The 14,578-nt window shown below is 31.3% G+C and overlaps 1 protein-coding gene across 2 annotated transcripts; it reads left to right on the forward strand.

Moving 5' to 3' along the window:
• The first annotated feature begins 9,791 nt into the window (after nt 1–9,791).
• On the forward strand, nt 9,792–14,086 carry LOC127725505 (toll-like receptor 4). 2 transcript variants are annotated; one of them, XM_052232526.1, is made up of 2 exons: nt 9,792–9,964; nt 11,333–14,086. In XM_052232526.1, exon 2 carries the CDS (start codon nt 12,040–12,042, stop codon nt 13,732–13,734), a length of 1,695 nt encoding a protein of 564 aa, XP_052088486.1. In that variant the 5' UTR covers nt 9,792–9,964; nt 11,333–12,039; the 3' UTR covers nt 13,735–14,086. The 2 variants fall into 2 exon arrangements, with proteins under 2 accessions (XP_052088486.1, XP_052088487.1); XM_052232527.1 differs by having other exon boundaries at nt 11,614–14,086.
• The last annotated feature ends 492 nt before the right edge of the window (nt 14,087–14,578 follow it).

Consider the following 14,578-nt stretch of genomic DNA (forward strand, 5'->3'; position numbering starts at 1 on the left):
ATCAGTTTTGATATCTGTCATTTTGCTTTCCATCTTTTTTTGTATAGCAGATCTTTGTTCAAAATTACAAACTTTTTTATTTTAACTTTTAAAAAACGGTATCTAATACTACCGGGATGCACTACCTGGGATACAGCATTTTTTATTTATTTTGCCGCAATATATTTTGCATTTATGAGGAGAAGAAGGACATTCAACGCCTTTTCCGGTTAATTGATATTTAGGCGCTTTCAATTCAAGTTTTAAATATCTTACGTCCAACATTACTTTCTTTTGACCATTTATTTGTCTTTTCTTTCATGTTCAATACTGTAGACGTAGACATCCTACTTAAAAAAATAAATATTCAAAGAAAGAAAACAATCATAATAAAAAAAAGTAATCGCACAAAACATCAGGAAGACTATCATTATATAACACACATATAGAATAATGGCATTTTTGTTTTTGATACTGACTTTATCAGCAAGAATATCAAGCGAGCCCGCAAGGGCGAGCTGATATTCGAGCTGATGAAGTCAGTATCAAAAAATAAAATGCCATTATTCTTTTTATCGGCAATTTGTCTTAACTGTATTTTTTTAGTTCAGAATATGAAGTAAAACGAAATAATAAGTAAAACTACTTTTACGCGTACAAAACGTTGGGATAGTTGTTCGGTTGTATGAATGAAGTCGCGTGCATTTCATTGATAAATTGAAACGGACGGACATGAACACGTGACGTTGCTGCACTGATACATGACGTCATTGCCTAATATTTTCGAGTATCAAGTCCAGTCCATGATCTTCCAAATATTAGGCAGTAAGATCAAAGGGAAATGTACAAATTGCCGATAAACATGTATCTGTTGTTGAATAAAACAATGACATAAGTAAATATTCAAACTGAAATTGTCTCACATACTAAAGTATAGAAAGTAGAGACTGAAACATGCACATCTTAAAAAATTGTTATTCTTTGGACTTTATCAGTCTTATAACAAACAATGTATAAGAAGGTGAGGTTTCATTTTTTTCCTCATTGAAATGCTTCATTAAGATTAAATTATGACAGCGAAATCTAATCAAAATGTATTTAGTGGTAGCCTCGGTACTTTTGTTTTATTTTCAGTATGCATTGATATTGTGTTTGTTGCTGAAAGACAGTTAACTCTCTTTGTTCATTACACTGAACGTGACTGATTCGAGTTCAGCTCTTATGATTACATTTTTACTGTTTAAACATGTACCACAAAGTAACGTTTAAGACTGAACTAGAACATAAGTTGAAGGCAAAATGGTAATTTAGACAGGTTTGAAGATATGGGTATCTTTAGATAAAAATACACTGAAGCCCCCAATTTTTTTTTAATTTTATATCAAACTTATTTTGTTTTGAACATTTAACGTCCTATCACACTAATTGTTTATTTGTTTTAAAAAAATAATGAAAACGGTAGCAATTTTAGATTTATCATCGGGTTTATACTTACATTAGCAACAGCAGCGGTGCCACAAGTGGAGCGGGATCAGCTATCCTTCCGGGACATCTGAGATCACTACTTGCTTTTGGCGTGGTTCGTGTTGCTCAGTTTTCTATGTTGAGTTTTGCTGTGTACTGTTATTAAACCATCGTTTGATCGTTTTTATTTTTTTGAAATAACATCGTCAGTTTGTTTTCGACTGATGAGTTTTTATATCCCTTTGGTATCATTCGCTTATACTGCACCATTTGCGCATTTCGACAATTACTGTCTCCTCAGTGATATTTGAAAATCCAACACATTATAAAAACATTTAAGAAGAGCTTCTAAATCCCAAAGAAAGAACCGAAAGTAAAACCGAATGCGCACAAAAATGATTCAAACATTACTCTCACACCCATATCTCAAATGTAGACTGGGAATACAATATTACTGAGACATATATAACACAAAAAAAAATCCAGCTGCCCTTATTTGTAACAGTATGCACATAAATATTTCCCAAAATAGAACTGAAAGAACAAGGACACATTTTAAAAAACTTATAAGTTGACAGAAAGTGACAACGCCATGGCAAAAAAACGAAAGACGAAGCAAAGACAAAAATATTTACGAAACATAAAAAGTTAAAGCTAAGCAATACGAACCCCTCCAAACTGGAGATTCACCGGAATGTTAAAAATCATGTTCTGTTGTGGCACCCGTTATGTTGCTGATGATCAATACACATTCATTGATGTCATAGTTGAAGAACAGAGGACAGAATTGTGGGTAAAAACTTGAACATATCTGTGATCATCTGTGACATAGATATTGTATAACGATTAACAAATTTATGGTGGCTGCCACAAACTGTCGAAAGGATGACATCAACTTAACTACTTGGAACTCTTGGTACAGTAGCTTCCTTGTAAGCAGCAACCTTCTAGCAATTTAAAGAAATGATAATAAGATAAAAAATATCACTTTAGCTGCTGATAAAAATACTGTCAATGATGTTTTTCATATTTCGTAATAATGTGTCCAATTACTGTGACGTTGCGCACGATGTTGGTACCAATTCCATTTTGCTATAGATTAGCATAAAAATAAATACGTAGACTGGTCAGTTCGATAAAAATGTAGTGATTTCTGATTGAATTCATTCCATTAGACTTGAAATTAAAGAAAAAAAGGAACCGAAATTTAAAATACCAGGAATTATAACACTTAATTATCCCATTTTTACGCAAAAACGTAATGTCCAACGTTTCATTTTGTGTGCAAAAGATCAAAGTTCCGTTTCTCTCCTACGGTATTTTTTCTCTGATCATCGTAAAACTTCACAATAATATTGCTATTGTTATAATTATTCGCGTGTTAAAGCAAAATCAATATCACTGAAACCGTAATCCGGAAAATGTTAATTTTTGTAAACGGTCTGAAAAATGTCCAACCGTATGCAAAGTAAGTATATTTCGGGTTTGCGCATTTATACCGTGAAATGGAAAAAGCTGAGAGAAAAAATACTTATTATATTTTGAAAGTTTTTTTACTTTTCTCATGGTTCATGATATTTTTTTGCCGCAAACCATGCGTATAGTTTCTATTGCAATGACTTCAAAAAGTATAGCCATCTTGTCCCAACGAAAAAAACGCCGTATTTTCTTTAAAATTGAGGTTTTAACCAGCTGTCTATCAAATAAGCATAGTTAGATCATAAAAAATAAAACTTGGCGGTAAAGGTTTTTCTGTTTTTCTTCTTAAACAATATAGTGTTTAATATTTTTTCGTTAGGCAACAAGGTTTTTAGATCGTTTCAAAAAGTATAGCCGTTTTGTCCCAAAGTTCGCAAAACGTAATTGATGTCATGCTCTGATTTTTAATTTTATATCGTAATTATTTGTTTCCAGTTTAATTCGAATGAAAATAAAAATACATGTATAAATTACAATACAACCAATGTATGAGAAAGGAATAGTTTAAGTTTAAATTCAAATGTTGACCAAATGAGATCGATATAAAAAAAATATCGGGATCTTAGGGTTTTTTTTTATAGCACATTTGTTTTATATAAGGAACATTGTCTATCTGCAAGTTTTAAATCGTCAAAAGTAACATGTATATTTTTTTGGTTAATAAAATAAAATAGAGAAAACCCATTGCTGGCAATTATAACAAACAAAGGATATGCCACAAATATACGGGAATGAGAAAATTTAAAACATGAGTCCCGAATGTTTAAATTCCTAAATATTTTGCGACAAAGAAAGCATCGGGAAATGATAAAATATAGAAAGGAAACGGAAACGGGAAGAAATGCAACAAAAGGAATAAATATGCAAAAAATAGGAGAATATGAATTCAAAATCTAATTTATATTAAAAATAAATCTGTGTAAATTTGGACATTATTGTATCGGATTCATTAATGCGAACTGCTGCCGAAAGGAAAATTATCAATTATGGCCTGGAAAGACTGACAACTCCTGTAAATGAAATTCATTAAAAAAATATCTATACGACCACTTTGAGTTTTATTTGTAAATTTATGCATTTTTTCAGACAAACCGAAATCGGTTACCAAATTCACAACAGTAAATTGACATCATCAATAATATGCTTGAACACCTGAAACTTTCTTTGAAATCGTCGAAATCGCCTTATTTTGAGGAACGTCGTGAAACGCTAAGTAGTACCAACATCGTGCGCAACGTCTGTAAATTCAGAAATTATTGCGGGGTTTTTATTATTGCGAATAATGCGACTGGGTGATATTCGCAATAATAAAAACTCGCATTCTGATATCTGATACAGATCTAAGTGTATGCAGATTGACCTGAAATCGCAGTTATAAATCTTGCATTTTTGTCCTTTCTTCAAAAATCGCAATAATAAATGCACGCAATAATTTCTGAATTTACTCAAATTTCAAAACAATACTCTTTTAAAAAAATAAATAAATCGTTTCAATTTCTCCCTGATTATATAAATGATTGTTTGAAGATTAGTTATACAGTTACATGAATTGCATTTAAATGAATTTGTTTTTCTGCTTTTTATCGATCTGATGAGTTAAACCATTCTCAACGAGTTTTTATAGTTTGTTTTTTATGTTTTTATGACAAATTGGTTTATGCAGTTATTGAATTGAATATATCAGTTATAATGTCACTCATTTGTCACCTTGCGTGTAATTGAAGAATTTGTAAATAATGAAATAGTGTATGATTTTGTTTTATTCATATGAATGAATGATAAGAGAGTTATCAGTACTATTATTTTTTTACCATTATTAATAACATATTGAAAGCTGAAATATTGTTAATTCAGCGTAACTCATTATAGATAACAGAGGTAAAATATTTTGTATGCCAGACGCGGGTTTCGTCTTCAAAAGGCTCATCAGTCACGGGTTATTTAACTGTCGAGTGAAATAGGCACAGAATAATAATCAGGTCACACAACTTCCTCATTGTTATTGTGTCAAACTTTTGTAGTTTAAAATTGAGAAGATAATAATCGGGGCAATCATTATTGTATTTCGAAGGTAATATTGTGTCCAAGGTTAATTTTGTTTTATAGCGTTTTGAGAGAATTTGTGCATTTAATTTAACTGTTATATGTAGAAGAAAAAAAATTAAAATACATTAAATAGAAATGGTACGTACAAAATGTATGTTCATGTACATTTAGTTGAACAAGTTTGAAATAGCTAAATGTGTCAATATTAAAACGAATATTTGTGTCTAAATCTTTGAAAAAGAGATGTTGGGTTAATATATGAGTGTACAGAAAAGGGGAACAGAAAATAAAGCCACAATTTAACTGAAAATACAAAAACAAAATATTTGTTTAATTAAATTTTAAAAATTAAATATATCTTTTCTTTTTTTAATTTACAAGACTTCCTTTAGCAAAAGATTAAGTGACATGTGTAATAGTTTTTTTACTTCCTTTCTTCTTTTTTGACAATTTAATATTAAAGTTGAATTAGAAAAAAGCAGTATTATTTAAAAAACATATCTTTATTCAGATCAACAATTTCTTTTCTGTGGATGAGTTTTACAACGTTATATCATGACATGAATATTATTTTGGACAATTGACAGAAAAGGTGAAAGGTAAAATTAAAATAGAACAAGACAATTATTTTGTAAAAAATATTTCCGTACTCCTAACAACAAAGTAATTTTATTTATAGTTACCTGTGTACGTTATTTTATTAAACGCCATTTTGTCCAAGGTTATAGTTGTCTTTTTGACATTGTTTTTCATATTGTATTTATATTGTGTCATATATCAAATGTATTTGTTCAGTGTATGTTTACTTGTTTTGTCCTTTTAATCGAGTTAGCCATTTCAATTGATATTTTATAGGGTGTCTTTCTATGTTGTAATGTTATACTATTGTTTTAGGTTAGAGTAAAAGTTAGCACCTGTTAAAACGTTTAAACCCGCTGCATTTGTTTGCACCTGTTCTAAGTCAGGAACCTGTGGTTGTCGTTTGTTAATGTGGTTCATAAGTGTTTCTCGTTTCTCGTTTTTTTTTAAATAGATTAGACTGTAGATTTTTCCGTTTGAATGGTTTTACACTAGTCATTTTTGGGGCCCTTTATAGCTTGCTGTTCGGTTGAGCCAAGGTTCCGTGTTGAAGGCCGTACTTTGACCTATAATGGTTTACCTTTCTACAAATTGTGACTTGGATGAAGAGTTGTCTCATTGGCACTCATACCACATCTTCTTATATCCAGTTAGTGTATAAGTATCTTTCTTGTGTATGACTGTGTTTATATGGCTCGTGTGTATGGCTATGTGTATAAGTCTCTTGTGTATGGCTTTGTGTATAATAAAGTCTCTTGTGTATCGCTATGTGTATGAGTGTCTTGTGTATGGCTGTGTGTATAAGTCTCTTGTGTATGACTGTGTGTATAAATCTCTTGTGAATGGCTGTGTGTATTAGCCTCTTGTGTATGGATGAGTGTATAAGGCTCTTGTGCATGTCTGTGTGTATTTATAAATCTCTTGTGTATGGCTATGTGTGTAAGTCCTTGGTGTATTGCTGTGAAAATATTTCATGGACCAAACTTTTCTGTTTAACAAAATAATCAGGACGTTTATAATTTGCAATTAACAATCATTGATCAGAAATGAAACAAAAGCTGACCACGTATTCTAATATTAAAGTTAATTCAGAGAAAAAGAATGATGTCATAAATTTCACTATTTGTAGACCGGACAAAAAACATAATATCCTTGGTGTTTTAATTTTGACTTTACTACTACCAGAGTGAAGTCTTTATACCTGTGACTTTTCCTTTTTACGTTATATGTACATATTAATTCTAGCAGGTTAATTTCCTTTAGAACAACTCTCGATACATAAAGGTCTTTCAGTTTTGAGTCGAAGAAATAAATAAACTTTCCAAATATATATATTATCATGAACATGATGACATTTCAAATAATTTTCTTTATACTTTTCCCCTACATATTCATTAACTATAATATTTTTCCTACCATATTGTGACTTTTTACCTTTAACCCAAAATAAACAGTCAAGGAACATTGGTTTAGTCTAAAACTATTTGCGAACTAGTAAACTTTCTCACAGCGTTTTGTTTAAAATTGGTTTAGTATATAACGTCACTAAACTGCAAAAACATATCTAGCTGCTAAAAGGCGCCAAAACGGGTCCTTTGCAAGAACGCCCAAATAACATTAAACGTTATTGACGTCGCTGAGGACATATTTCTATTAGCGCTAAAGGTTTCTGACGTTATGCTTTCTTTAAAGTGGACACGTTTTGACAAATAACAATTATCAGACACGTTTGGGGATGTAAAATCGGACACGTTTGGGAAATTTGGGATTTTAGGGACACATTTTAACAAAATAGACACGATTTAGGGCATCGGACACGTTTGGGGGATGGAAACGTTTGAGAGTGTAACATATTTACTGGGTCAACTAATTTAATTTCTGTTAAATAAGGTATTATCTGTAATATGTAGGGTGTTGAGGGGTAAGGAAATCTTACATAATGTTGCTTAAGTCAGTTGTGTTATTTTTCTTTGCATTACAGAGTTTTACAACTGAGTCATGCATCTGTATCTATAACCAATAAAAAATAAAATCACAAAAATACTGAACTCCGAGGAAAATTCAAAACGGAAAGTCCCTAATCAAATGGCAAAATCAAATGATAAAACACATCAAACGAATGGACAACAACTGTCATGTTCCTGACTTGGTACAGGCATTTTCAAATGTAGAAAATGATGGATTGAACCTGGTTTTATAGCGCTAAACCTCTCACTTGTATGACAGTCGCATCAAATTCCGTTATATTTAAAACGCTACAAGTACTATTACTATTTATTTGTTCCACCTGACACCATGTCGTTTTCCATATTGAAATATCTATCAGTAAAGATCCCCGAATTAACAGTTTCAGTCCAAATATCTTCATATATCTAAACTTCATATTACTAATTATTTACAAAATATAAGTGCACCATTATAAATGCTCATAATTCTCTTTAATGTAACTGTAACTAAATGAGTGGAGACAAAGTGTCCATTTATTCATTTACATTTTGTTTTTAGGAATAAAATGTAGGAGTGTCTATCAACAATTTTTATCTGATTTTATGACAAATTCTACATCTTGATATTTAATTTATACCTTTTTAAAATCAAAAACTTTCTACACATAAAAAAACAATTGGAAGTTGTTTGTCTTTTTCTAAAAATGTATTCCAAATTTCCGCTGTATCTTATTGACCAACAATATGTTTACAAGAATCGTTATCTTGTAAGCGCTCTCACATACACAATTCTTGCCAGCTTTTTATGAAGTTTATATCCGAAGTTTATTTCAGTAATGTCTTGAAAGATTTTAAAACTTAGAGCCGATCAATCATTTTAATAGGAATTATGCTTCTTTGAAGTATAATTTATAGTAAAATTTGAATAGTTAGAATTATCACGCCAACAGCTCCTTTAAGGATGTTCGCTCATCCTGTTTATGACTTTTTGTCAGATTTTCGGAATCCTCTAGTTTTATCCAAGTGAGAGCCATTAAAGTTTTGCCTGCTTTCCCCCACTTTTCTTTTCATATTTTTATTACATATAGTTTAAAAAGCCATTTTTGAAAATCTTATAAAATCCTATATATATTTTCATTGTTTTTGATAGATAAAAGATTCCAATGTTAAAATGTATGAAAAGTCTAGAGAGAATCATTTCCCGCCAAAATTTCAATTTCTAATATCTAGAAAACAAGCACACAGACCCTACATTGTTTTCTGCTTTTTTATTTCCTTCATTCGTATACTATCAATTTATTACATTCTTTCAAAAAGCTTGTTAATTTGTAACAGAGTAGCAAACATCCTTAAGCAATAAATCAAGATAAAACTCTTCTTATCTGTTTATGTATGTAATAGTTTTTACATTTGCCAGGTTCATCTGCAAGATAAGTAGATTTTTTTCTAATTTGCCTAAATAAGGTTTTTGTATAACTGTCTAGTTTAAAATCAAATCTGACAATGATAATCAATTCAACCTATTTTATAAATTCAAATTTTTTTTCTATATCAACCATTTTCAAACCCCCTTAATTTTGTTATAGTTTTATACAAACCTTTTACTGGTTGCGTTTTGTTGACCGGTAAAGAACATAATTGATTTGTTTTATAGTTTATCTTCATTTAATGTTTGAAACTTTTTTTCTATTTCACAAAAACATATTCATTAATTTTTCACTTGATGATTTGCCTTGTTAATATTTCAATACTTTTTATTACAAAGCTTGTGTTCTGCAAATACCATCTGTTTAAGTGTTTCTGACTTCATCAAATGCAACGCATCCTATTAAGTTAATAAGCATAAATACCAGAAGAGATATGAGACAAAACTTAAAAAAAAAACCAAAAAAACAAAAAAAAAAACAATACAGCAACGAAAAACAAAAAGGTCTGTTGAAGGTTTGGCACAGGAGGAACTGATAAAGAGAAAATTTAAAGAAAGGTATAATCTCTTCAGGTAAGGATCATAGTTATCATACACTGAATCGATTTATGGATTATTTTGTAGCACTGACAGCAATTATTTGTACAACCTTAATTGTATACTAGAAAAGATCTAAAATAAGAATCTGTAAACGTTCACCAAGCATATCTATCACTAAATTTGCCATGTCATATTCGTTAGAGATAGGTGTAGTATGGGTAGAATTACAAGTTATTACTTTTTTTTTAAATTTCGTATGTATAATGTTAAGCGTTTTTGAATAGTATCAAATATTTTAGGTAAACCATTGTTAAACTTTAAACTTTCAGTTAGAGTCGCAATAACACACCAGGAAGCTGGAGTTCATGTTATATGCATGTGACTGCATACAAAACACTGAAATAAGTGATTTTGCCACTGAAATCGTTTTCGCAAAAAAGCCAAAAAATAATCATGAACATCATAAAAATTGGACTCTTTTGGATCTTAATCTCCTTAAAAGAAGGTCAGTTTTATGTATGTTTATATTAAAATTTTAATATTTAACTTAAAGGTTTGACAACTTCGTAAAAAGCATACTGTTAAAAGCGAACCTTATGCCTTCCAAGAGATACTTAGTAGAACCGATACAGTTGTTTTAGTAAATTGTCTATGTTCAAAATACTAAACGTTGAATCCCAACTTTCTAGTTTGATTGGATAGAGATGTGTTCTACAGCTAACAAACTCTGAAAAATAAGGGATATGTCACCTTCTTAATAGCGGAATATAAAGATAGTGAGTCATGCTAGCTTTTTCATTATCTCTTAGAAGATCCAGTATAGATAAGGATATGTGTTGTGATTGACAGTGAGACATTCACTGTTTAAGTGTTTCTGACTTCATCAAATGCAACGCATCCTATTAAGTTAATAAACATAAATACCAGAAAAGATATGAGACAAAACTAAAAAAAAAAACAATACAGCAACGAAAAAAAAGGTCTGTTGAAGGTTTGGCACAGGAGGAACTGATAAAGAGAAAATTTAAAGAAAGGGTATAATCTCTTCAGGTAAGGAACATAGTTATCAGACACTAAATCGCTTTATGGATTATTTTGTAGCACTGACAGTAATTATTTGTACAGCCTTTATGGTATACTAAAAAAGATCTAAAATAAGAATCTGTAAACGTTCACGAAGCATATCTATCACTAAATTTGCCATGTCATATTCGTAAGAGAGAGGTGTAGTATGGATAGAATTACAAGTTATTACTTTTTTTTATATTTGGTATGTATAATGTTAAGCGTTTTTGAATAGTATCTGAAAAATTAGAGATATGTCACCATCTTTATAGCGGAATATAAAGATATTGAGACATGCTAGCTTTTTTCATTATCTCTTAGAAGCTCCAGTATAAATAAGGAGATGTGTTATGATTCACAATGAGACAAATATCAACAAGATACCAAAATAAAGTATATTGTATAACATCGATTTATATATATAATGGAATAAGTAGGCAAGATGAGGAGTACAGTATGTTCCCATAAATATTCCAAATTCGTTGAAAACCACGTCTTCCACACGAAAACAACATGCCTTCAGTATAGAAATCTTACATCCCCCAGAGTTTTTTTTTCGAATCAACAAACCAAGGAACAAAAAGCTGTGTAAGTCAAAGTAGAATGACGTTCACTCACAATAATGTTAGGAAAAGCTAATAGTAATTCAATTATTAGGTATATACTTTTAAGATGATGACCTATACAAATTTCTTCACTTTAGACCCTCGAATCTCAATTGTTAACGATAAACATTATCTAACATGTCTTATTAATCATCAAAAATATATAGCATTGACGTTAAACTAATATTTCTTTACTCTTGCAGTTCAAAGTAATAGTAATAAGACGAAATGCAACGTGCAAAATAAAAATGTTGATTGCAGCCATTTAGCCTTGACTATAATACCTAGACACTTACCAACACAAGCAACTAGTATGGATTTAAGTACAAACAACCTTCAAATAGTTAGAGGTTCTACTTTTCAGTGTTTCAAAAACATCACCGATCTTAATCTTGGATATAATTTAATACAATCAATCGATGCTAATGCTTTCTATGGGTTGCATCGCCTACAAAGCCTACATCTGGAACACAATTTCTTGCAGGTTTTACCCATTGGAATGTTCGATAAACTTGAGTGTTTGCAGCATCTTTCGATTGATCACAATAAACTACAAAATCATCAGGATGACCAAATAAAGGAAATGTCAAAGATCCTATCACTGACGACCCTTTCTTATGACAAACATCAAGATTACAAGTTTCCCAGCCAATGGTCTACATTAAGTAAATTGAACCATTTGATGATTTTCCCTAGATCGGCAAAAGTGCAATTCAACAAGGAGATGTTTACTCATATTAAAATGTTGCCAATAATGTCTTTGCACTTACACTAGGTGCCGTCCATATCAGATGATTTTTTTGAAAATTTTCCTAAATTAGATTCAATATCGTTATGGCTAGGTGACGATTTACCTAAAAATCCAATTGATCAAGTATTCAGATCTTTTGGGGTATTTAAAAGTAGGAACATGACAAATATTGAAATTGCATACAGTAGATTTGATAACGAGTTTATTTTAAACCGGAACAGACTGCAATATTTATGGTCAATTTGCTTGAAACGACTTACATTGCATTATTTATATATTAAAGACATATCCATATATGCGATGCAAGTATTTTCTGTTCGAAGCACTTGTCTTGAGTACTTAGAGATTTCTAAAAATATCTTGTTGGACCGAGGGGGTTCTTTTTTTACCATTTTGCAGAACTTTAAAAATTTAAAAGTTTTGAAAATTACAAGTAATTGGCATCATTTGAGAAGTAAACGCTCTCAACCGTCAAGATTATATAGTCTCGTGTTACCACAAACTCTTGAAGAGTTGTATATAGGAGATAACTTGGCTGCCGATATGGTTAATATTAATTTTATAAACGGTCATAATCTTCGTGTGTTGAGCTTAAAAAACTCTGAAATCTGGTCATGCGAAGGTAGCTTCGCAGGAATTATAAATGTTGAGTATTTTGATATGTCTGGATGGGCATGCGAAAAGCTGTCAATCAATTTGCTATATGGTTTCCCAAATTTAAAGATATTGAAAGCAAGTGGGTCACTTCTAGGATATGGATTTGTCAACACGGCTGGAGCTGGGTCTTTCTTGAGTAAGAATCTGAGATTGCAAGATATTAATCTTTCGTCTAATAGGATAAACAGTGTACCAACTGGATTATTTTTGCGTCAATTTGAACACTTATCATCAGTTAATATGTCTCATAACAATCTCACAATATTTCCTATGTTTCATGCAAGTATTAAAGCATTAAAAAAGATTGATTTGGCCTTTAACAGCATAACACACTTCAATAACGACGACATTGAACAAGTTGAAAAGCTTGGCGAAGTTGACATATTGTTGAGAGGAAACCCCTTTCAATGTTCCTGTAAAACATTACAGTTTTTAAAGTGGTTAGCTCAGACAAATCGAGTACCGGATATTTTAGATCTGACATGTGTAACTGAAAAGGGTTCACGCAGGTTTATGTCTGAAGTTATTTCCAACCTTAAGACATTTGTGATTTCTTGCAAAACGAAATTCTGGTTGTCGTTTGCTGTGTCTATAACCTCCATTATCGTAATTACCATAATAATAACCGTCGTAATCTTTCGATATAAATATGCTGTTGAGTATTTTTTATTGAGATTGAATATGAAAATGAAAAATTACAAAGAATTGTGGCAGGAATATACTTATGATGCTTTTATATCATACAGTCATACAGATGCGGAATGGGTAAAACAGTTCCATGACAAGGTTAATAGCATGGGCTTCGAATTATGCCTGGACGCCAAGGACTTTATTGCTGGTAACAGTATAGCAGAAAATGTTATTAATGCAATAGATTCCAGCAGAAAGGTTATATTTATTATAACTCATGACTTCTTACAGAGTACTTGGGGTTCGTATGAAATGGAAATGACTCGCATGCATGCTTTTCAGAAGGGAAGAGAAGACATGGTGATTATTGTTGTAAGGGATAAGATAAAGGTAACCGATATGCCGGAAATATTAAAGAGTATGTGGTTTAAAATTACATGTATCCAATGGCCAAACGATGACAACCTACCATACAATACGGAGGAAATATTTTATGAAAAGTTGAAAATGTCTCTCCAGAAGAAGGAAGAAACTGCTTTACCATATTCTAGAAATTCAGTTATATAGAGGGTTTGGCATCATTTCAGGACAATAATGAAATCTGGAAAAAACTGCTTTGGTTAGTAGCAATTAAGTTCATATAGATGTGATAAGAACAGTGACACAAGAGAGAGCAAAAAGAGGACAAAACCAGACTATAATTTGTATATAAATATGGTCATATTCAAAATACAACTGTTACGTATAATCAACGGTTTATATGTTACCTGACCGTTTTCTTTTATGCTCTGAAGCGTCTCTTATTTTGAACATTTATTGATTGTGCCACAAATCGTTTTTATTTTTTTGCAAGGTCAAACTTTTAGTTATGATTGTTCCTGTGATTGATGTTGCAGAAACACGTGTTGTACTCACAGAATCTGTTTGGTTTATTGTTGTTAGACACTAGCGTATATTAGTATCAGATAAGTATCAATGCTAACTGAACATATATAGGTAATTATGGATAAGTACATCATAAGTTGAGGACAAAATAATACTCGCTTAGGATATGATTGATTGATAAGTGTTGTTTAACGCATTTTTTAAGCTCTCTTGCCTATATTGTGGCGGTCAGTTTTTATTCGTGGGGGAAACCGAAGTACACAGAGAGAACCACCGAATTCATTATCTCCGTGTTGGCAGGGAGGTGCTTGCAGTAAGTGAACTTCTAAGCCAACTCAGATAAGCAGTCTGCGCCGCGTATAATATGAATATTCCTACCGATTATTAAGATCCTTGTGTGCTGTCGTAAATTCATGGAAGGTGTCCGCTGTTATTTTGCGATTTACATGTTGTTATATTATTTATTAATGTCCGTTTCTATGTTTGTTGGCGTTTGCTTTTGTTGTAGTATAGTGTTTCTGTTTTT

The sequence above is a fragment of the Mytilus californianus genome, unplaced genomic scaffold (genome assembly GCF_021869535.1).
Source record: "Mytilus californianus isolate M0D057914Y unplaced genomic scaffold, xbMytCali1.0.p SCAF_15, whole genome shotgun sequence".
NCBI classification, from domain to species: Eukaryota; Metazoa; Mollusca; class Bivalvia; order Mytilida; family Mytilidae; genus Mytilus; species Mytilus californianus.